We start from the raw sequence: 23,355 nt of genomic DNA on the forward strand, positions 1-23,355 counted from the left end.
AGACTATGATCTTGCCATATTCAAGGAAGAAATATGTATTCAGCATCAGATCTTGTAGAACTTGTCTGTAGTACTAACTGTGTCCGTGGAACTGAAAACTATTTTTTCTTTCATAAATCTCTCCCTTCCAGAGACAATGATCTTTCAATCACTTGATCTAAGAAAGGATCCAAAAGAAAATAGTTTTTAGTAGAGAACCTTTAAGAGACAACTTTTTAGCACTCTGTTCTTTATTCAGCCTTAATTTCTTAAGTGCAGCTTCTTACACAATGCAACCTTAAAGTGATTTAGAGCACTGCACTTAATGTAGTCAATTTGGTCATGTCACATGGAAGGTAGCCTACTTAAAATCCATTGTCTTCGTGTTGGCAAATATGCATGAGAATATGCTTTCAGTTGAATGTTTAAGTTATATGAAGCTATATTTGGAGGACCTTTTATAGATTCCCTGTTTCTCTTACAGAAAAGATAGCTCCATATGAGAAAAATGAGCCAATAGCATCATACACTGTGATGGTTGAAAACAAAGTAGTTAAGACTTGAGATGGGTACCTTCAGAATCAGTTTGTTTAAAGAGCTTGGTATGGTAGTGGCTTAAGGATCTTTTAGTTATGCATTTTTATTTTCAATGGGAATAATAGAAGGGAAATCCTGTTTATTTTTGCCTTTCAAGGAGGAAAAAAAAATGGAATATTTAAATAATCAGAGGAATGCCTATTTAAAAAAAAACTTAAAACACAACTGAGCAAATAAAAAAAGACAAACTCAAAGCCCCATCTCTGTAAGGAGGACAGAAAAAAAGAAACTTCTTTTCTACAGTATAAAATGTAGAAGATGCATTAGGAATTCCAAGGTGATTGCCAGAGGTTAAATGAGTTACATTCTTGTCTTTTGCGTTAGCTAATGAATGGAGGAAAAGGCAAAGTGTTTACCTTGAGATAAGCATTTAAAAACATAAAGCAGAAATTAGATGGCAGAAGTGAGGAAAGTTACATAATGAAATTTTTTGTGTAACAGTATAATCTTTGTTGTTCATTCTCACTCCTGTTCTCTGCCCAGAGGAATAAAATAAAATCAGAGTTGTGAGCTCTCACAAGTTGTCACTGTGAGTGGTCAGAATTGTATCTGTTGCTATTGTTATTAAAGAGCTTTAATTGTGCTGAGAAATTTTCCTATTGCATGTCCTTCCCTCACTCTCCATAACCCCAAATTACTTTTTTTAAATTAATAGTAATGTTCTGGCTTTATAATTTGCAGATAGACCATTAGGCCAGAAATGAATCATTGAATCACAAGGTTGGAGAAGACTTATAAGATGATCCAGTCCAACCGTCTTCTCATTGCCACAGCTAACACAAGCTACTAAACCACATCTTGTAGCTCCTCATCCAGACACCTCTTGAACACTGCCAGGGATGGTGACTCCACCACCTCCCTGGGCAGCCATTCCAGTGCCTGACCACTCTCTGAGAGAAGCTGTTCTTCCTTATGTCTAACGTACGCCTCCTCTGGTACAACTTGTGGCCATTTCTTCGGGTCCTGTTTGTTGCTTGGGAAAGAGGCCAAACCCCTCTTCACCACAACCTTCCTTCAGGACATTGCAGAGTGCAATGAAGTCTCTGAGCCTCCTCTTCTCCAAAGTACTATATCAAACAGTATTTTCTTTAGGGGAGGAAATCTAGCACAAACAAGTTTTGGGGTTTTCTTTTTGATTGATTGAGATGCAATTATTTTTGGTTGTTTCTTTTGAAGCTATAGTTCTTGAGATTGCTTTGGGCTGGGCTATACACTTTATCACAGTGTGATCTAGTCCTTGACCTTGCTTAATAAGCTTGGCTTGCATTCATACTCACGTGCTGTTTAAAAACTGTTAGAATGTTTAATGTAATAACTCTAAACTGACAAAGACAACTTGTATTGAGACAAGTTACTGTTTCAGTATGTATCCCCTACTTGTCTCTGCTCTGCGGGAAGCAAGAGGGAGTAAGGAAGAAAAGGAAAATTCTTGTTTGGCTTTAAAAAGAAAAAACTGAAATTCTGGTATCTGGAAGAAGTTGGTGCCTTGATATATTGATAAAATTACTACAAATGGAGGTTGATAGCAAGGAACAATATAAATGAGATTTTGCAGTATAATAGGTGTTAATGACCTCCATCTTGCACCAGCTTATCTCCAGCAGCTGGCATCAGGCATGTGGGCCTGAGTCCTCTCTCCTACTGGTAATCCCTCCATCCCATAGCCTGTTTTAAAAATGCACAGAATGCTTGCCCCAGCACCTGGGAGTAAAAGACCCTCACTTGCTTCTGGAACACCAGAAGACAAGGTTGTCCAATTCCTCTCCTCTGGCTTTGGTAGCTGGCACTGGTTTTCACTCCTACGCAGGTCAGCAGGTCACGCCAGTAGCCATCACTTGGTCCTTACATTGCACACAGATAAGGGAGAGAAATGAATAGTTAAGATTACGAAGATAAGGAAGATGGCAGTGATTGGGCTCTGCACTCAGCCAGAAAAGTGCACTAGCAGCCCCCTTTTGCACACTTTTTCTGCCTACCTCAATTGTTTGTTCCTCCCTTTTCCTGTACATTACCTCAGGAGTTTTCAGAGTGATGTTGACTCCTACACTCAGTTTGCCCCTACCCAAGTTCAGTCTTACTAGTTGCAAAGTGCATCTTGATCATGCTGAAAGCAATGCCCACGGTTTCTTAGTAGCCTGTCAATTAGCAGGATGGGAAGTTTGTTTCTTGTCCTTGCATCCATGTTTTGTGATTTTGTTTTGTTTTGTTTTCTTTTGTTGGATCTGTGTCTTGATATATTTTGTTTTCTGGCTTTACCTTTTTTCCTTATTTTCCAAACTGACATTCCTCAGTCAGATAACCTCACAAAACTAAGGCCTCGTGTAGTCTCATTCGTATGCCCTCACCAGTTAGTGTGACTGACCGGATTTGGTTCTTATCACTGCATCTCTTATCATGTGTTGGTAAGGTCTGTGCCTCTTGTACTGTTTTTTTTATGGCTCCCCCTTTTTCTTACTGTCCCTTGTAACATTGAAAAAGGACCTTGACACTTGAAGGAGGAGATATACTCTTATTTTGAGTATTCCCTATGTGAAGATTTCTAAGTGGAAATTTGGAAAAAAAGGAAGAGAACTGATGAATTAATTATAGAATACAATCAGTTACAGTAGGATTGACTGCGAGAATTACTAAATCTGAATAAATTGAGAAGAGAACAAATGAGTATCTATTGTAACAGTGACAGAAATCTGCAAGAGAGAAAATTTCTCAATATTTAAAAATTTAAGCAGTTTGTGCTTTACACTGAGCAATCCTCTGGGAGGAACTATTTCTTATGCATCTATGTGCCTGGCAGCTGGTGTGGCCTCCAGTCATTTGGAGCCCTCTGTTCATTAACTGCTAGAGGACTTTGTTTATTTAACTTCACAAATTAAGTTAATTGTTTTAAGGATGCTGGTTAAGTAGGAGGGACTTATCAGGATGAGTTTAGGGGAGGGCAAATACTGAAATGGCAAAAGATTGAAAGAATGAGTTTGCTACAGGAGAGTGTATGACTGCAAAGCAATATGAATTAAAGCTCTTTGCTTATCTATTGGAACTAAAACGAATAACATCTTAAATTGTTTATTTTTCGGTGAGTTAGCCCACTTTGTCTTGTGTTGCAGTTTTGTTCTAAAGTCTGTCAGGTTATTAAGTATTCATTTTTCCATGTGTCTTCAGTAATAATGGGCCCATTAAATAATTATTTGATAATAGCTCAAAATTTTTAATACCTTTTAAGTAAGAAAAACTATTCTAACAGAATTATTAAGGAGTTCTAGCAGTGTTTCTGCTACAAGTTTTTCATGGATGGCTAGTTGTATAATTAAATGAGCAAAAGTTTTGCTGAATCAAATAGGAATCCTTTAACTGGCTAACGCTTTTTAATTTTGTTTCAGAATTCTCGAAATTTGCTTTCAGCTTCCCCTGGATTTGGAATCTCTCTCCCAGGTGCTTCCCACTCTTTAGCATTTGGAGGTGGAAGAAGCCAGTCAAATGGAGTAGTGACTCCAGAAAGCAAGCCTTCTGGATTTATTTTTGGTTGTAGTACTGGACAAGAGGCTCAGAAAGATTCTGATCTGTCTAAGAACCTGTTTTTTCAGTGCATGACCCAAAACCTACCTTCCAGTAACTACTTCACGGTCATTTCAGAAAGCTTATCTGAAGATGCCACTAGTCGGGACTCATTCAAGCAGTGCACAGAAAGCATGGGTGCTGGGGTCTGCAAAGGTAAAGTTCTTTCAACGGACGCACAGTCTGGCAGTTCTGCAGAGCGGAAGCTGCCTGTGGAATGTATGCCCACCCTTACTCCAGCTTTTTCACGAAGCTTGTTGAATACTCGCCCCCCAGATAGTCATGAAAACTTATTTTTACAGCCCCCAAAACTATCAAGAGAGGAACCCTCAAACCCTTTCCTGGCGTTTGCTGAGAAAACGGAACTTAGTCCTTTCAGTGGCTTTGCATCATCTCAGACAGGGGTTTCTACTCTGTCTACATCTGTGGGTCATAAGACTGCTTCTGGCTGGCCAGAATCAATCACAGCTACGGACTCTCTAGCTAAGAAGAAAACCTTGTTTATAACAACTGATTCCTCAAAGATGATCTCCACTACTCCTGGTTCAGCAGCTTCTGTTGGTGTTCAGAGTCCTTCCACTGCAGGGAATGGCCGTTCCAGCTCACCAACTAGCAACCTGACACAGCCTATTGAGATGCCCACGCTTTCCTCTAGCCCAACAGAAGAAAAACCAGCTGTTGGGCCTGGCCAGCAGGACAATCCTCTTCTGAAAACTTTTTCTAACGTGTTTGGCAGGCATCCACCTGGCTTTTTCTCTTCACAGGCTGAGTTTCTGCAGGACAACAAAGCCCCCTTTGAAGCTGTGAAAAGATTCTCGCTAGATGAGCGGAGCTTGACATCAAAACAGGATTCAGACTCCAGTACTAATAGTGACCTCTCAGATTTAAGTGACTCTGAAGAGCAATTGCAAGCCAAGGCTTGTATGAAGGGCATCCCAGACCACTTGATGGCAAAACTAGGTCCCAATGCAGAGCGCAATGCTGAATTGCTGCTGGGGAAAGGAAAGGGGAAACAAGCCCCGAAGGGCCGGCCTCGCACAGCTCCCCTAAAAGGTGAATGCAGGGTGTCTTGGAAACATAAAGAGGTGGGATGATAGGATTTCTTCTGTATAATGAACTCTGTGAAACAGCCTCAGATATAAGGCTTGCTTATTGTGAGTAGCCAACACAAGATATTTACAAAGCTAAAGCTTAGTGCTTCTTGTATGTGAATTAGCATGTTTGCCTTAAGAATTATTCAGGAATATGTCAGGACAAAACTGTGGTAGCCTGTGGACTTGAAAACATCAGATTTGTCTTTTTGGTGTGAATTTTATTTATTGTTAGTTTTATTGACAGTTTGCATCCTAATTGAAAGTGCCTGCTGTCATTGATTGATGAGAACGGGCTATAGGTGTCGTTCAAATTAGCTGATTGTTGGGATTGAGAGCAAAAGCTGAGATGTCTGTTAATAAATTATAAGTACTTTGTTTCTGTAGTTCAGTTTAACCAGGTAACTCTTCATTTTCCAGAGACTTCTTACTTTATTATAACTCTGGTTCTCGTGGTATGTGAAAGACTAACAGAAGTTTTTGTCTGGTGAAATTGACAGTATCATTAATTTGGCATGGTTACAAAAATATGGCTATATTTACTGGGGCCAGTATCCTTTTGCTGTTGCAGTTAACTGATTTTTTTTTTTGTTATAATTTTCGTTTTTTTTTTTTTTTTTTTTTTTTTACTTCTGCTCTGTCTCACCCAGTTGGCCAGTCTGTGCTGAAAGATATGAGTAAGGTGAGGAAGCTGAAGCAGTCAGGTGAGCCTTTTCTCCAAGATGGTTCTTGCATCAATGTAGCCCCACATCTGCACAAGTGCCGGGAATGCCGTCTGGAGCGGTACCGCAAATTTAAGGAGCAAGAGCAAGATGACTCAACTGTGGCATGTCGCTTCTTCCATTTCCGGAGGTGCTCAAATCCTTCCTTCCTTCCTACGTAGTCTAAATGTAGAGCTTGGATCAGGTCCAAGCACAAAGTAATTATTCTTTACTTAATTTCCTTGGGTATGATAATGAAGATTTTATCTGTTTTGTGTTTATTTGCATCACGTGCTTGGAATTCCCTCACTTTCAGTTGGAGAGGTGAAGGAAGAGCTGCTGTTAGAAAGTATAGCTGTATGGATGGAACCATGGGGGCTGCCATACTTAGCCTTGGGAGATTGAATTTGCTTTATTGGATAGCAGTTTGTATGCAGTAACTGCTCTTTTACTCTATCATAACGAGTTCAGAATAGAGATACAATTTTAATTTACTTAACAAGTGACAATATTGTCATTGTGAGGCTAATGTTTTACTAGGTTTTCTAAGTTGAGTACAGAATTGCTTTATAGGAGGAAAAGGACATCACCTGTTTTCTCTCTGTAGTGCTCATCATAGAATCATCACAGAATCATAGAATGGTCTGGGTTGAAAAGGACCTCAAAGATATCTTATTCTAACCCCCATGCTATGTGCAGGGTCACCAGCCACCAAACCAGGCTGCCCAGAGCCACATCCAGCCTGGCCTTGCATGCCTTCAGGGATGGGGCATCCGCAACCTCCTTGGGCAACCTGTTCCTGTGCCTCACCACCCTCTGAGTGAAAAATGTTCTCCTGATATCTAACCTAAACCTCCCTTGTCTCAGTTAAAAACCATTCCCCCTTGTCCTATCGCTATCCACCCTTGTAAACAGTTGTTCCTCCTCCTGTTTGTATGCTCCCTTCAAGTACTGGAAGGCCGCATTGAGGTCTCCCTGCAGCCTTCTCTTCCCCAAACTAAACAAGCCCAGTTCCCTCAACCTTTCTTCATAGGAGAGGTGCTCCAGCCCTCTGATCATCTTAGTGCTCTCCTCTAGACATATTTTGGGGGCCCCAGACCTGGACACAGTACTCCAGATGGGGCCTCACAAGAGCCGTGTGGAGATGGACAATCACATCATCTCCTTCTACCTGCTGGCTGCTCCTCTTTAAATGTGACCTGGGATGTAGTTGGCTTTCCGGGCTGCAAGCACACTGCTGCCTCATGTCCAGTTTCCTGTCTATCTTACGCTCCTGTCAGATCTTTGACCAGTCAGTTTCTCTTCCACTTCATCTGCCCATTCTAGTGAGTGCAAGGCATCATTTAAAAGGGACTTTTGCTTGCTTTTAGGCATTGAAATGAAGTGAAATTTTAGTATTTGTTGACTGTCTCATAAGGATTATATCTGTATTCTGAACTTGTTAGAAATTAATTTGCATTGAGGTTAAAGCATAGATTATCTTTGCCGAAGAAGGAAGTTACTTTTAATAATGGCTGAAATTATTCAGGCTTTCCTAATTTGTCAAAAGTTTTACAACATGAGAACTATTGGTGTCAACTGTTACGGATAAAAAATAGTTCTCTCATCTGTATGAAGAGTAGGCACAATAAATATTCTTGTGTGTCTTGTAATGTGGATGGTTTAAACAGCTTTTAAGTAGCTAGCAGCTCTAGCCAGAGCTAAAATATTGGTTTCCCAAAAGTTGAGAAATAACTGTGTACTGAGTTTAAATATAGCGTGAACTATACGTGATTTTACAGGCAGTATCTTCAGCAGCCCAAGTAATCTAGGTTTTGTCATCTTGTTCTATTAACAGCATAGAACTGTGGCAAGCTGTAATAATCTCTTGTATGTGAATTTCCCACCAACATGTATTGAGACCTAGAAATTCATTCTGTTGGGTTTTGCTGCCATTGCCTTTGTGTCTTATTCCCTGCTTTATTTGGATTTGCATAATAGATGTATTACTATAATGCTGTAGCTCAAGCTTTTTTTTCCTTTGTGCTTATATTCTGATGTAGATGGCATTAATCAAATTAATTAAAGGTCGCTGAGCAGATTCCTGTTACTTCATCCTGTTTTCTGCAGGCTTATATTTACCCGGAAAGGTATTTTAAGAGTAGAGGGTTTCTTGAACCCACAACAGAGTGACCCTGATGCCATGAGTCTGTGGATTCCTTCCTCCTCCCCTGCAGAGGGTATTGATCTGGAGACTTCAAAATATATCCTTGCCAATGTTGGAGACCAGTTTTGCCAGCTCGTTATGTCAGAAAAGGAAGCAATGATGATGGTGGAGCCACATCGTAAGCAGGGCTTTTGGCGTGTTATTTGTCTTCTCTATGTAGTGTGTATACAATGCAGTGAAATGCAGTAATGTTACTTCTTGTTAAAAATATTCTCTTCCCAAAAAAGGCAGCCATACTCACTTTTTTGAAGTGTGTGTAATTGTTGGACCCGTGTTTGAGGTTTGTCTTTTGGGTCAGTGTAGTATTTCTACTAAGGAAGCTAATGATAACTTTCCCAGACATCGTTGCGTTTGCTTATTGAAAAGTAAGTTACAAAGCTGACCTGTTTTTTGTTTTATTTATTTATTTATTTATTTTAAGAAAATTAAAATGAATGCTTTATCACTTTGAGACCAACTTCCTTTTAATGATCAACTTTTTTTTTTTAACATACTCCTGTCCCTCTGATGTTCAGGGACATCATATAAAAGCATAGGATTTCCCATGTAAGGAACAGCTTGTATGCTCAGCTTGCATGACTCAGCTGAGCAACTAGTTGACAGCTGTTTGCCGCTACAAGGGAAAGTGAATTTGAAATAAATTTCTTCAATGTATCTAATTCAGCATATCATACGGATAGTTCTGATTGTCCACTCCCACTTTTGAAGTGTGTAGCAGGAACCATTCTTCACCAAATGCATTCAAAATTCAAAGAACTGACATTTATCCAATCAATAAAATTAAATACTCAGTCTTTATAGGCTCACATTATTGGTACTTAAAACCAGCAGAAGTTTTTTTTTGGTTTTTTTTTTGTTTTGTTTTCCTGTAACTTCCTTAAGCGATGCTTGAATTTCAGTTTCTACAGAACTCTGCGAAATGCTTAATTTTCCTGTAGTACGTGTTTTGGGACTTAAAACTTAAGTCCCAACTTAAAAATGGTGATGTTAGTAGTATCAAGAGACTACCGACTCAAAAGATGTCTCTGAATATAAAAAAAAGTGTGTGTTTTTATGCATCAGAAGAACAAAGCAATAATTCCTAATGTTCCTTCTGTTTATAGAGAAAGTGGCATGGAAGCGAGCAGTACGTGGTGTGCGGGAAATGTGTGATGTATGTGAGACAACTCTATTCAATATTCACTGGGTTTGTCGCAAGTGTGGATTTGGGGTCTGTCTGGACTGTTACCGGCTGAGGAAGAATCGTCCACGTAGTGGTGAGAACTAGATTTTTTTTATTTTTTTTTCCTACTGTAATCTAGGAAATATCTGGCTTTCAGTAGGGATGGTTTCTGGGAAGTTGCTGAAGGTTTTGCAGAAGAGTTAGTAAGTATCAGCATGGGAATTTATAGGTTTGGAATTCTAGCAGTGCGGTCTTTCATGATGCTGTTCCATTCTATGTTTCCCTAAATACCTGTATTTTATCTATTTTATTAGAGTTCTTATATTAAAATTTCAACATCAGTAGGCATAGGGTACATACTAAAGCAGACTGCTGCGTAGTTCCGTGTTTTCCTTAGAGAAGATACAAGAGTTGAATAATTCTATGCCTATTCTGAGCCATCACAAGATGGACTAGTAAGCAGACGCTGCAGAGAACTGCTTTCTGTACAAAGGAGTTGTTGGAAAGATTTTTTTATTCCTTGATATGCTCAGGTTTGTGATGCAGGAGAACAAACTTTGCTAAAAAAATAAGGGTACACTGTTTATAACAGTGATTATCTGGTGCTTTTGTGTGTATTTGCATTGGGACAGCTTTGGTAGAGTGTATGCTGACAGTGGACCATCTTAATAAATGTAGTCTACTAATGAAAGTTATGTCGCTCTATGAAGCAGATATACAAAACAGGGTGTTAGTAAACATGAGTCCCACTGTCTACTTATTGTAATAAGTTGCCAGAGAGAACTGAATTAATTATAAAAGTAACATGTTATTAAAATAGATTAAACTTTCCTTATTTTTGCATACTGCAACCTATGAAGTTACGGTCAGAATACACCAAAAAAGAGCATAGCGTTCTTCAAGGTGTTCTTAACCAGGATGTAATGGAAATAGCTGAAAGAATTCTTTCTGCGTTTATGGACTCAATCTAGTTTTGGAGAAAATACCCTACTAGGAACTACTGAAGGAGCTGGGGCTGTTGAGTCTGGGGAAGAGGAGGCTGAGGGAAGATTTTATTGCTCTTCCAGTACCTGAAAGGTGCTTACAGCAGAGCGGGGCTGGTCTCTTCTCACTGGTGACAGGTGACAGGACGAGGGGAATTGGCCTCAAGTTGTACCAGGGGAGGTTTAGGTTGGATACCAGGGAAAAAACTTCTTTACAGAAAGGACTGTTAAGCACTGGAATGGGCTCCCCAGGGAGGTGGTTGAGTCACCATCCCTAAATGTATTTAAAAACCATTTTGATGTGGTGCTCAGGGACGTGATTTAGCGTTTGTTAAAGTTAGGGTATATAATTAGGTTGTGGTAGGACTTGAGGATTTTTAAGGCCTTTTCCTTAGAATTACCTGAGTAATTCTATGAAATATAAATTTGTCGGGCTACTTTTCAATCTATTCATTTGTAACTTTTTAGCTTTATTAAGTAGATGTAATCACAGAGAATATTAGTTGTTTTTGTTTTTACCTGATTTGCAGGTATTCCTTGTGGAAAAAACTTGTGAGATGGTTACCAGAAAAGTTAGAATTACCCTATGAGAACAGTAATATGATCTTCAGAAATTGAGGCAAGAAGGGAACTAAGATACTAGTAGAGATAAAGTGAAAATAAATTTGGTAGTTTTATAACCTGGGGAGTAGAAGTTGCTGTAATTCCAGTTCTAACCTCTTAAAATACATTTATTTAAACAAATTTGGGTGATTTTTTTTTTTTTTTTTTTGGTCTTTATTCCAGAGACAGAGGAGATTGGTGATGAGGAAGTCTTCTCGTGGCTGAAATGTGCAAAGGGTCAGTCTCATGAACCAGAAAACCTTATGCCAACACAGATCATTCCTGGTACAGGTAATGCTTGAAGGCTGAAAGGAGCAATTTTGTCCCAGTTCTGAGCAAACAAGTGGAAAAAAAATTGGTTTGTTTTCTAGCTGTTGCCTTGTCAAGCTTAGATGCAGAGGAGGCTTCCATTTTCTATAGGCAGAAGTGTTGAAGGAATGTTAGCACAAGTGAGATGATGTTGTGAATTCAAGTGATAATTTCTGGTAATACTTTGACTACTCATGCTCAGCTATTTTCAGTTTCATCAATAATTGATATTTTTCAAGATTATTCTTGATTATTTTTCAAGAAAGATCTTTTTCTTTTGAGGGACGGCATGGGAAAGTAAACAGTCAGTATTTGCTCTTCACATAACTGGTCCTAGAAGCTAGAATTAGCACAGTTTTCTGCGCTGTTCAGAGATTAATATCATGTAACGTATGGTTTTAAAGATACTTTTCAATAATAATTCAAAAAGAAATAGAAGGCATTGAACTTCATTGTCAAAGACATGTTTTTAGATTTCTTTACGTGTGATTTTAAAGATTTAAATGTTATTCCAGCCCTTTACAATATTGGAGACATGGTTCATGCAGCACGAGGCAAATGGGGTATAAAAGCCAATTGTCCGTGTATTAATCGACAGAATAAATCGGTATTGAGACCAGCTGTCACTAATGGAATATCACAGGTACGTTGTTTTGGAGTGAAATCACTTTGTTTGACGTAACATTTTTAAGATCTACTGTTAAATCATTTAGGCTTATCTGTTGTGAAATGTGGACTTTCTTTTCTCAGTATGTGTTACAAGTGTTTTGAATTAGCAAAAAATCTTCCAGGGAACTTTTCAGAATTGTATGCTGCAACTGTTATTTACCAAGTGGAAATCTGGGCTAATACTTTTAAGTAGAAGTCTGAGTAAAAAGCCTCTCATGAATCAGAACAGTCCAGTGCAAGTAGCTTGCAGCATGTGCATTTATTTTTCTACAGTTCCTGAAAATTATGCTGAAGCTAGAGGGGTATTGTTACTTCTCTCTCTCTCCCTCTCTCTCTCTCAAACACCCACCCACCCACCCGCCCACCACAAAACAGCTTCCTGGAAAAAAAAATTGGAAGACTGAGCTTGTGTTTAAAAAAAACAAACAAAAAAAAGAAAAAAAAAGAAAAGAAAACCAAGAAACTTGCTAAGCAGTAAATGATAAAAATTGAGGCTACAGTACAAGGATATACACTCTAATATATACAGAGGATAAAGGATATACACTAATATACACAGAGAACAAGCTTTCGTACTCTGCTACTACATAAGCACGAAGGAGCACTGCTGTTTACTTGACACAAATGACCAACCAAAACCCAGTATATTGAATAAATGTTTTCAAGGTAAGTTCTTCCCTTTATTCAGCTTTTAGCAGATGTTTGTTTTTGTTTTAGCTTCCAACTGTTAATCCCAGTGCATCGGTCTCTGGAAATGAGAGCACCTTTTCCACTGGAGCAGGAGCAGCAGGAGTGGGGCAGTTAGAAATGGACAGTGTTCCAAAATCTGAAGCAAATGATAGTAGGATAGAAGAGCCTGCAAAAACAGAGATATTATCAATCAGTAACACTGCTGAAACAAAGACCAACAGACCACTTTGCTCAGAAACAGCCCCGTCATCAGCCTTACACTGGCTTGCAGACTTAGCAACACAAAAAGCGAAAGAAGAAACAAAAGGTGAGCAGAACACACGCCTTCTGGGGGTGGAAGTAAAAAATAAATGTTCATGTGCTGCTTGGTTACTATTCTTCACGAGAGTGCTTAGTCTTAGTATAAAAATTTTTCTTCAATTCATGTTGAAAGAAGAAAATGTTTTTCTTACAGGCTTAGGAATATGGAAAAATAGGATGATAATGATATAGCTGGAGAGAAAAATGCTGTCTTGTGACTCCCCAGTTTATCTAATTGCCAGTATATTTATTTTCGAAGTAATAACCAGCTGGTATCTTGATGTAAATTGATAATGATTCATTTCAGACACAGATTTGTGAATTTATTAATTACTGAAGTAAACAAATCTGCTCAGTGCACAGTATGAAGAGTGCATTTCTTAGGCTCTAATTGCTCAATACCTATTTGAAGAGTTAAATGAGAGCTTATAACTTCTTTTAGTATTCAGTAGATAACTATAATTACCAGTCTGAAAATAGTTGTTTACTATGTACGCCTTCCAGTTGTCACAGCACAACTAACAGAATTTATTCTTGTCCACATGTCTAGCAAAAACTATGTTAGTGTTGAATGTTCTTGAATTTCTAACTGGTTTTGCATGGCTTAGCAGTTAACATTGAAGTAATTCATATTGAAAAATTAATTCAGAATGTCAAGGCAGTTTTTTATAATTAAACAGATTATAAAGTTGTGGCCTATTGAATGTTACTTTCAGATCAGATAATCTACAGTGTTGCTCAAAACCTTAACAGTGTGCTAAGAGTAAAATGTGTCTGAAATAAGATGTTTTTGTGATTCTCTTTGAGGTGATATTCACTGTTGGAATAATGATTTACCACATGATTCTGTCAGCATCATATTTGATGCAAGAGCAACTTACCTCAGAGAGCTTCATGGTCATTTGAACTTTGCCTTCCATTTTTTTCTCAATGTCATTATTTTTCTTACAGAATCAGGGTCGCTGAGGTCAGTGCTTAATAAAGAATCCCACTCACCCTTTGGATTGGATTCCTTCAACTCCAGTACAAAGGTTTCCCCGCTAACCCCAAAGCTGTTTAATAGCCTGTTGTTGGGCCCAGTGACATCTAGCAACAAAGCTGAAGGCTCCAGCCTCAGAGATCTCCTACACACAGGGCCAGGAAAGCTTCCTCAGGTTCCATTAGACACAGGAATCCCCTTTCCTCCAGTTTTTTCTGCAACTTCTACGGTAAGTACTTTTGTAATTCCTTCAACTGTGTCTGTTCTAGAAAAGAATTTCATGATCCAACAGTTTTTGTTTAAATTTTTTTGTAGTATCTAATTCTCAAATATTGAAACAAATACAGTATTTAGCTGAGTCTGCCATCCCAGAAAGTTGTAGATCATTTCGATGCTAATTGTTAGTTTTGATTTGGTTTGCTATTGCTGTGGAGAAGCTGTTCCTTTTGAGAGACCAAGAAAATGAGTTAAGTATAGCCTTTAAACTGTTCAATTGATGATCCACTATCCTATAAAAGCTCACTTAAATTCTGCATTTTTGAAAACACTGTAAGACCGTACCCCCAGAAAGGCAAAATCTTGAGTGTGAACAGTATGATCTATCCATACTGTTAAAGTAGCAGAGGCTAGATCTGCTGAAGTTTTCTATCGTGACTGTTTTCTGTAATGTTTTTCTAGGTAGCCTATAGCAGCTTGTATTAAATTTTACCATAATAAAACAAGATATCTGGTTTTGTTCTTACTGAATACACGCCTGTCTCTGTGCTGATTTGATTACTTCTGCATGTTTTTTTGGTAGCAAGATGTTCATGACTAAAAGCTGAGTGAGAGCAGCTATGTGTTAATGTGTATGCTGTTGCAAGACTAAACTTACCTCTGGTTTTACATCTTCTAGGGGGCCAAAGGTAAAGCCAGCCTGCCTAACTTCTTAGACCATATTATTGCTTCTGTGGTGGAAAATAAGAAGACATCTGATGCTGCAAAACGCGCTAGTAATTTAGCTGACACGCAAAGAGATGTGAAGGAAATGGTAATGGGCTTGAATGTGCTGGATCCGCACACTTCGCACTCTTGGCTGTGTGATGGTAGACTCCTTTGCCTTCATGATCCTAGCAACAAAAACAACTGGAAGATCTTCAGGGAGTGCTGGAAACAAGGCCAGGTGGGTGATTACAAATTGCTGACCCATTATTTCTTGAAAGTATTCTGACAGTTTAACCTGTACCTTGCTTATTGTGTCCATTCAAACTTTAGCCCATTGCTTTTGGGGGCAAATGATGAGCAAAGATCTCAATTGTAGCAATGTAAACGGGATGCAGTCGTCCTGTCCGTTCCATGCTGTACTGACTTAAGTGTGTGTGCTTGAGTGTGATTTGTGCTATACCTGCTCTGCCACATCCCTTTAGCGAATCCACTATGATTCCTGCTTGCATCCTAGCATCTACCTCATACTTGATGCTTTTTAGCCACAGGGAAAGATCCATTCCTTCCAGCTGCAGCATATACAAGAGTACCAGGGTTCCGTAAAGTAACTTGTGCTAAAATTTTGAGGTGTGATGTTGGCAGTATCTTTATCCTGAACCTGCAACTTATATGAACTCACGTGTTGTTTTGGACTGCTCATGTCATATGTTGAGCTCTCTATTGGATTGTCTTAATGGTCATTGGCAAGTTAGATCTGCAGTCAAGAGAACAGGACCTTAGAACTGCTTCCAGTTTAGCCATCTCTTCAGATATCAGTCTATAATGCTACAGCAGGCTTCTCTGGAGCCATTAAGGTTGGCCTAATCTGACAAGCTAAAGCTTAAGAAATGGATGAGCATCTGCTGTTGCAGAGGAAGTGTACAAATAAATATGACAGAATCTGATGTCTGTTGGTGTTGAACATACGTTCTTAGCATTTGGGTTCTGTAGCTACCTCTGCTACTGTCACCTTCACGGACTACTCAGAATTAAGGCCATTGGTGCTAGGTAGATACATCCCTCATCTTCTATTCTGGAGAAGTCCTTGTTGTCAGCTGTACTACTGTTATTATACTAACATTCTTGGCACTATTGTGCCTTATTTTGGATTGTTCACAAGCCATACACACCACTGAGCTGTAATGGGGGAGCACAGTGGGCTACTTCGTAGCTCAGGATCTGCTCCTGTCAGTGGAAGTGTGCTTTTCAGTTAACTTCAGCATGTCCTAAGGAACTTGACATTCTTTGCATCCCTTGGACACAAGCATAACTATCAGATAGCTGTGAAATCTGCAGAGATGGAGCACTGCTAACTACAGATCTGCTGTTTCTGGGCAGCTCTCTAATAAATGCTGAAGGCCACTGTGCTTCCCTTGTCTATCTAGAAACATAACCTACAGCTGGTATTGACAGCTTTCCCTTAAACTGTAGCAGTTGCCTTCTCCTCCTTGTTCTTTTTGGAGTGTACAGGGATCTCATCTTTTTTTGAACCTGATCGCTTCTGATTTTTGAAGGATTTCAGTTCAGTCTTTGATACTGCTGTGGTGTCAGTCACCTGTCTTGGCTAAGAGCTCTTAAATTTCTGGTGCTCATAATTTTTCCAGTTGTCTTTGTCAGCAAATAATATTCTCGCTCAGAGGAGGATCCTGAATAATTTGACAAAAGAGTTGGTCATCAGTACCTCTGCAGATGAGACTAGCTAATCACTAGGTGCAAGATGCAGCATGTGACCATGAGATACTTAATGAACCTTGACTCTTACAGAATCTAGAGATGGGATTACTGAATTTTGTCAGATGTGTAGCTTGCAGCGTGCTTCACCTTACAAGTCAGTATTGATTCTGAGGCTCTGACCATGTCATATGTACTCTTAGTAAACTTCTATTTTTAGGTTTTTTCCCAGGGGATGTTAGGAATGTTTTCGCATGAATTTATCATTCAGAAGGCATAGCAACAAACAAGTTGAATTCCTTGCTTATTCAAGTGATGTTGCACTCACTTGTGTTTACTGCTGAGGTGCAGACAGCAAGCTTACTGAAACTCTTTCATTCCAGCACTGGAGAGAGTTGGTGACCTAGGTGCTGCTGTCTTGGCAAGGCTATTGTAAATAGAATTTGTTCAAGCAGAGATTCTCTCAGCATACTCTACTGTATCACAGTTCTCTATCAACTGAATTCCCATGTGCAGTCCAGCTGCACCTTTGAAGTCAACATGATTTTTACCCCCTGAAAAATCACCTTCACCTTCCCCCTTCTGTGGATTGAAGAAGGTTAATAAGTAAAATTCTTGACTACCCCTTGGCCCCATACATGCACCATAGATATGAGCCATGTGACAATCTTAGTCACCGTAGCATTCCAAACTGGTATCAGAGGAAATTATTTTCCCTTCATGTGGATAACAAATAGCGTTCTTTCAGTGTCATTCAAGAAGAGCAGCATTTTTCAGCTATTTTTGTCTTAGGAAAGATGATAATTACGTTAAATTTTGTCTTAACCCAGGTTTTGCTGAGCGGCCGTAGGATTATTTCCTTCTGGAGCTGTTCTTCAAGAGCATTTTGCTCTGTACGTGGTTATTGCTTGTTTAGGGATACCATTACATGGCTTTTATCTGAGAGAAACCTGTTGCTTTTTGACTTTTTGTGCTAGGCTTCCTCTTTTTTTTTTTTTTTTTTTTTGAGATACTTAAAATTTGGAGTGGTGTAGGAGGTTTTCATGTTTTCTTCCTGCTTTTTGGGGGCAGATGTCTGACAAACAAGTTTACTGTTTTGTTTGTTGTTTTTTATCTTGCAGCTTTAGCTGCCTTATTCACTAGAGGGAGAACATCCTCTCTCTTTCATGGGAAATTCTCTGCTTAGTAGCCGAAAGGGTTCTGCTAGGTTTGTAGTAAGTTTTTTGGTATTGCCATTCAAGTGGTCAAGTGAATACAGCAGGGAACAAAATATGATTTTACTTAACTGGCCTGAAGAATAGCTTATCTGTCAGCTTGCAGTCCGTCTGGCAGGAGTGTCTACTCATTCTGTTTAAGGTACTGTGATTTTTTTTTTTTTTTAATGTATTTTTTCTTCATCCATGCTACTGCTCTCCCATATTGGTGCATACAATTCTGCTGGGAGGAGACTTGGAGGGCAGTATTAAGAGTGATTATATGGCTCTGGAAGTAGTGGTCAAAGGCACAGGAGGACAGTTGGTTTTCTCAGTCTTGTCAGTGAGGCCAGAGGCCTCAGAGAGAGATGGACTGATCCTCCGTGTCAACTGTTTTTTATGCATCAGGTTTTAGCAACAGAATTTTGGGGTGGTGTTGTTGTGGGGACATTTTTGAGCATCAATGATTGTTTGGAGGAGATGAGATCTACCTAAGTGGGATAAAAACACCCTTGCCAGCAGGCTGGCCACCCTGATTCGGAGAGCTACGAACTAGGAACAGCAGTGGAGGGAGAGGATGACAAGCAATCCACAAAGGAATTAGCTGACTGGATTGGCAAGCAAGCAGTGTGAGGTAATGTGAAGAGGATGGATCTTGTAGGCCTTCGTAGCTAAATCCAGGTGAAGTAGAGGTAGTTACTGAAGTGTTTTTTAAACAGCGTATTTTCAAAATCACTTCTCTTTACATCTTCTAGTTATCTTTGCCTAGAACTCTGATAATACTAGGATGTTCTCCTCAAAATCATACAGAGTTCTTTATTCATGCAAATAAAACAGATCCACCTTTAAATCATTGCTAATATAGAAGGTTCTGCTAGGTTTGAACAGCTTGAAGCTGATTCAAGCTTACATAGACATGTGAATATAAGTAGCAGTGACTAAACCTTCAGTTTTTGGATTTTTTTTGTTTTCCCTTCTCAAAGTCTTAACTCTCTAGAGATCACAGAAGTTAAAAGGTAGTAAGAGACTGAGTTCATTGTAAACTTACAAGTCCTTGGCCAGTGCTGGGAAGAATTGCCTGGTGTACCTCTTTAATGTAAATAGCCACTTTTCCATTTCTTGATTTTTGTATTCAAGAGTTGATGATGAACCATAATTGTATACAAAAATGAGGGAAATAGCTAAAAACAAAAACATACTTCAATATGAAAATGTTGTGTATGTTTTAATACAAATGCAGTTTTTAGTGGTAGTTACAGTTTTTGCTTAAAAAAGGACACAGTTCTACAGAGATTGAATTGGGTTGCCAGACTCCTACATTGCTGCTCTCACTCCTCCTACAATGGGACAGGAGGAGGTAGGAAGATGGAGAAGCTTATGAGTCAAGATAAAGACATGGAGATCACTTATCAGTCATTGACAAAAATGGGCGTAACCTGTGCAAAATTAATTTATTGACAATTAGAGTAGAATGATGAGAAACAAACAAACAAACAAAAAAACATTAACTGCACTCACCCTTTTTACTTCCCAGTCTCACTTTCACTCCTTTGTTCCCTTCTTTTCTACCTTTCTCCACTCCTCCCCACCTTTCCCCCCCGAGTGATGCGGAATTATAGAAAATGGGGGTTGCAATCAACTCTTAACACTTCTGCACTGTTCCTTTCTCCTCACATTTTACCCATGCTCCAATATGTGGTCCCTCCCACAGAATTAACTTCTCTACCATGGTCCTTTCCATGGGGTGCAATCTTTAAGGAATAGGCTGCTCCAGTGTGTGTCCCCCACATATACAAGTCCTGCCAGAAAGTCTGCTTCTGTGATCTCTCTGTGGGGCTGCGTTTCCTACTGGGAGTATTCCACTGCCTGGGCTCTCCATGAGCTGCAGCTTCCTTTAGGTCAGATCTACCTGCCTCCATCATGGGCTTTTCCACAAGGTACAGCATGGAGATCTGCTCTGGTGTTGGCTGTCCATGGCCTGTGGGGGGGCAGCCTGCAATCACTGGTGGTCCTTTCCATGTGCCGCAGGGGAATCTCTGATCCAGCACCTGAAGGACCTCATCCTTCTTTGCTGACCTTGGTGTCTGCGGGGTTGTTTCCTTTGAAGTCTTTCCCTCACTCCTCTTAGAGCTGCTGCAGTGATTTGTTTGCCTTCTTAAATGTATTATCACAGAAGTGGTACCAGCATCAGTAATGGTTTCATGGTGGGCCTGTCTTGAAGCTGACTGGAACTTATCTCATAGAGCTGGGCCTTTGGCCTTTGTAGTCTCCTGGCTACCAAAACCTTGACACATAAACCCAATACACTTGCCTAATGCAATATCACTTATAAGACAACTGTACGTGGCCTTAGGTTTTCTTTGATTCTGGCTATACGCTTGATGCGTAGAAAACAGAAGTGAATGAAAATAGATTTATCCTGTCTTTTGTATAAAGATAGCCAGGAGTCTTACCTCTTAAATTTTGGCTACATGTTTAAAAAAAAAAAAAAAAAAATTGGTTATGATGGAGTAAGCATGCATCTTTGTATTCTCAGCCCGTGCTGGTATCTGGTGTCCATAAGAAGTTGAAGTCAGAGCTTTGGAAACCAGAAGCTTTCAGCCTGGAATTTGGAGATCAAGATGTAGATTTGGTGAACTGCAGGAACTGTGCCATAATTTCAGACGTGAAAGTGCGTGACTTCTGGGATGGCTTTGAAATAATATCTAGTAAGTAATACTTGCAGCTGATTAGTTCTAGTTTAACTGAGCAGTATATATTCCTACCTCAGCTTCTCCTTTTTTGATTTTTTCAAAACAAAACAAAACAAAAACAAAACAAAAAAAAAAAAAAAAACCACCAAAAACAGTCCTGGCAGTTATCAGCATCATCCAAAGAAGCCATTTCTCCTTAGTAGAAAGTATTCTATTGGTGAAGAGCCGGACTACTGAAGAAAAATTAGGCACGTTATTTTGATGTGTCAAAGGGTGATTCATTTAAGGGGAAACTTTTTTTTTTTTTTTTTTTACTTTCCTGAGTGAAATTAATTATCCATTGTTGTTATTAAGTAATTTGGCTACCCTTGCTCTCCTTCCAGCATCAGCATTTAATGTAAAACTGAAGGGATCCTGCAGCAAATAAATTGGAAGTTACAAAGAAGTTCTATAGCAGATCTTTTGCAAGTACAAAGATATTTTTATATGAATAATGAATACCAATGCTGTGTGCATACCTTATGTGATAACTCATTGCTAATACTTGAGATCTGCTTTGAGAAACCCTTCTGTCAAGTGTGGATGTGCAAGTAAACCAGCTAAAATTATTGGGGATAAAACTGATCTGTCTTGTGCTGGTCAAATTAAAGAGCTTCTGAAAAGCAGGAAGCACTGTTTTAGGTTGTACACACCTCCAGCAGAAGAATGCTCTTACATCTACAAATGTTAGGATTGTGACAGTTTATTGCAAGGCTGCCGATTTTTTTGGAAGCGTTGTCTACACTGTTGTATTTATTTCTATGTGCACATAAGAAAAATGGTGAGCTACTGGACAACTTAATGAAATGAATGAATGTTCAATATCAAATAAGATGCTAGATTTTTAAACAAACAGTATTCCCCCCCAATAATCGTCTAGTCAAAGAAATCTCAGCTTTTGACTTGTATTTGTATCATTCCAAGTACACAGTATTGTATTTTGTACTGTTAATTTTCATGCTGTTTCTTTTTTTACTCAGAAATAAACAGTCTAGAAGGATATAATGGTGTGTTCTTTTTCTGTATTAACTATAATTGGCAGACTTCGCAAACACTTTTTTTGCCAGGGCCATTCATAAAAATAATGAATTTGTGAGTCAAGTTATCCTTGAGAAATGTTATTTGTGATTTGTTTCCAAATATGCCCCTTCCAGCAAAATCAACTATTGCACTCCTTCTTGGCAATGCCCTTACCTCTCTTTGTTTGAGAAACATTGAGATTCTAGGATGGAAAACCTTATCAGTTTTGCAAATGTATTTACAATACATTTTCTGTAATGTTTTTCAGCCATGTGCAATCTCTAAATTGATGTATTATTTGATATTAGTCCCAAGCTTTCACACACAAAGTCATATGAAAATTATTTGGGAATTATATGATGATTCTGATCTCTTTGCTTTAAATTTTTGTTTTCTCAAATTTGTGGATTTTTTTTAACCAGACTGTCACCCTCTTATTGAAGAGTTACAGAGCAACCTCTTGATTTGGAGGTGGTATTGAGATGGTCCCTAAATTATGCTGTATGATACTCTAAGTTTTAATCTTGCACTGCTGACTTTTAAGGTCTGTGATTTTGAAGTGAACTTCTGGCATTTTAAATCATGTTTGGATCATTCTTAGGCCTGTCTATCTTTGCCAAGCAGTTTTCTGGATTTTCGTCCCTTAATTTATCAGGTCTTTTATGTTCTCCTCTAAGTAGCTTTATATTCTGTCATTTCTGAGTAGCCTTCTTATAAGTTTCTTTTCCTGCTTTAGAATAAAGATCCTTAAGGAGTTCACAATCCTGAATACGACAAGTTCTGAAACGTCTTTAAATCCATGAGCTTTTCAGTTCATTTGAATTTCTAAAATGCCTAGCTCATCAACGCTTGTTCTGTTTACATCATCCTTTTGTTTTATGTACCTGCAGCTCTTCGTTCCTTTTAATGTAAATAACATCTTATTTTACATTGTGAGGTAGAGCTGTCTTCTGTAGCCTGTTGATTTATAATGCATAAGTGATTCACAGGTTTCTAAGTCCTAGTTTCTTTTATATATTTTCTCCATTGATGCTCTCAGCAGCTCTGCTAGGTTCCACAGTCTGGATGAAGCTAGCTGCTTTTGGCTGTCAGTCAGTGCTGTGGTAGAAAGTGGTGAAGAATATTATTTTCTGGGGAGAAGATATATGGAGATGGCAAGCTGTGGTCTATCCTGTTTTCCATTTGATGGTTTCTTATGGAGTTGTCAAATCTGTTAGAAGAGTGAACTCTGTTTCTCTCTACTTGTTATACTTAGTCTTCAGAGTTGCTGTGCGTACATGCTTCCAGGTATTTTCATAGCCATTCCAATATCTGAGCCAGAACAGCAGTTGGTGTTGAAGCTGAATTTAGCTTTTGGAGTATGGTGGTCTGTGCTTTATACTTAAGTTAGGACTTACTCAGATAATTAGCCAATAATTTTAATTTTATAGAAACCCCTCTCCTCTTGAAATGAAGGATAAAACTCCTTTAGGCTTTTTTGAAAGCAGTAAGACAGAATAATTTGGAAATGCTTGTTTTCAGAGTTTAATAAAAACTTATCAGTTGTGGAAGGTCTGTGAGACTTTGCAGTAGACAATGATATAAGCTGTCTAATTGCTAAACTGTTATTTGATGATATTACAGTAGTATTTGAGAACCCCCTAGAAAATCAGGACTGGTTTTGCTGTGCAGTGTAGGAGTTCTTGATACAAAACACGTATGGCTTAAAGAAGGGTTGTGGTAAAAAGATATAATATGAGTAAATCTTAATTTTTCTTGCAGAGCGGCTCAGGTCAGAGGATGGTCAGCCAATGGTACTGAAGTTAAAGGATTGGCCTCCAGGGGAGGACTTCAGAGATATGATGCCTACAAGGTAAGTAAATCTTAACGTCAGGGCATACAAGAGTGCTGCGGACAATACAGAAATGTTGGTCATAGAGCTGAGGAAAATACGCTTTTGTTTTCTTTTTGCTCTC

At 38.9% G+C, this 23,355-nt stretch overlaps 1 protein-coding gene across 5 annotated transcripts in view; it reads left to right on the forward strand.

The window, feature by feature from the left end:
- KDM3B (lysine demethylase 3B) overlaps window positions 1-23,355 on the forward strand; it is a 53,256-nt gene that overhangs the window by 22,370 nt on the left and 7,531 nt on the right. For 3 of the 5 annotated variants that reach the window (XM_085236835.1, XM_010719209.4, XM_085236837.1), the window contains 11 exons: window positions 3,954-5,181; window positions 5,870-6,071; window positions 8,030-8,244; window positions 9,230-9,382; window positions 11,058-11,165; window positions 11,699-11,826; window positions 12,570-12,849; window positions 13,794-14,050; window positions 14,717-14,983; window positions 20,185-20,356; window positions 23,162-23,252. In XM_085236835.1, coding sequence (XP_085092961.1) covers window positions 3,954-5,181; window positions 5,870-6,071; window positions 8,030-8,244; window positions 9,230-9,382; window positions 11,058-11,165; window positions 11,699-11,826; window positions 12,570-12,849; window positions 13,794-14,050; window positions 14,717-14,983; window positions 20,185-20,356; window positions 23,162-23,252 — 3,101 coding nt within the window. The remainder of the gene's footprint in view (window positions 1-3,953; window positions 5,182-5,869; window positions 6,072-8,029; window positions 8,245-9,229; window positions 9,383-11,057; window positions 11,166-11,698; window positions 11,827-12,569; window positions 12,850-13,793; window positions 14,051-14,716; window positions 14,984-20,184; window positions 20,357-23,161; window positions 23,253-23,355) is intronic. The other 2 variants (XM_085236836.1, XR_014886597.1) reach the window with 2 other exon arrangements.

Source organism: Meleagris gallopavo, chromosome 15 (genome assembly GCF_905368555.1).
Source record: "Meleagris gallopavo chromosome 15, MGAL_WU_HG_1.1, whole genome shotgun sequence".
In the NCBI taxonomy this organism is placed as follows: Eukaryota; Metazoa; Chordata; class Aves; order Galliformes; family Phasianidae; genus Meleagris; species Meleagris gallopavo.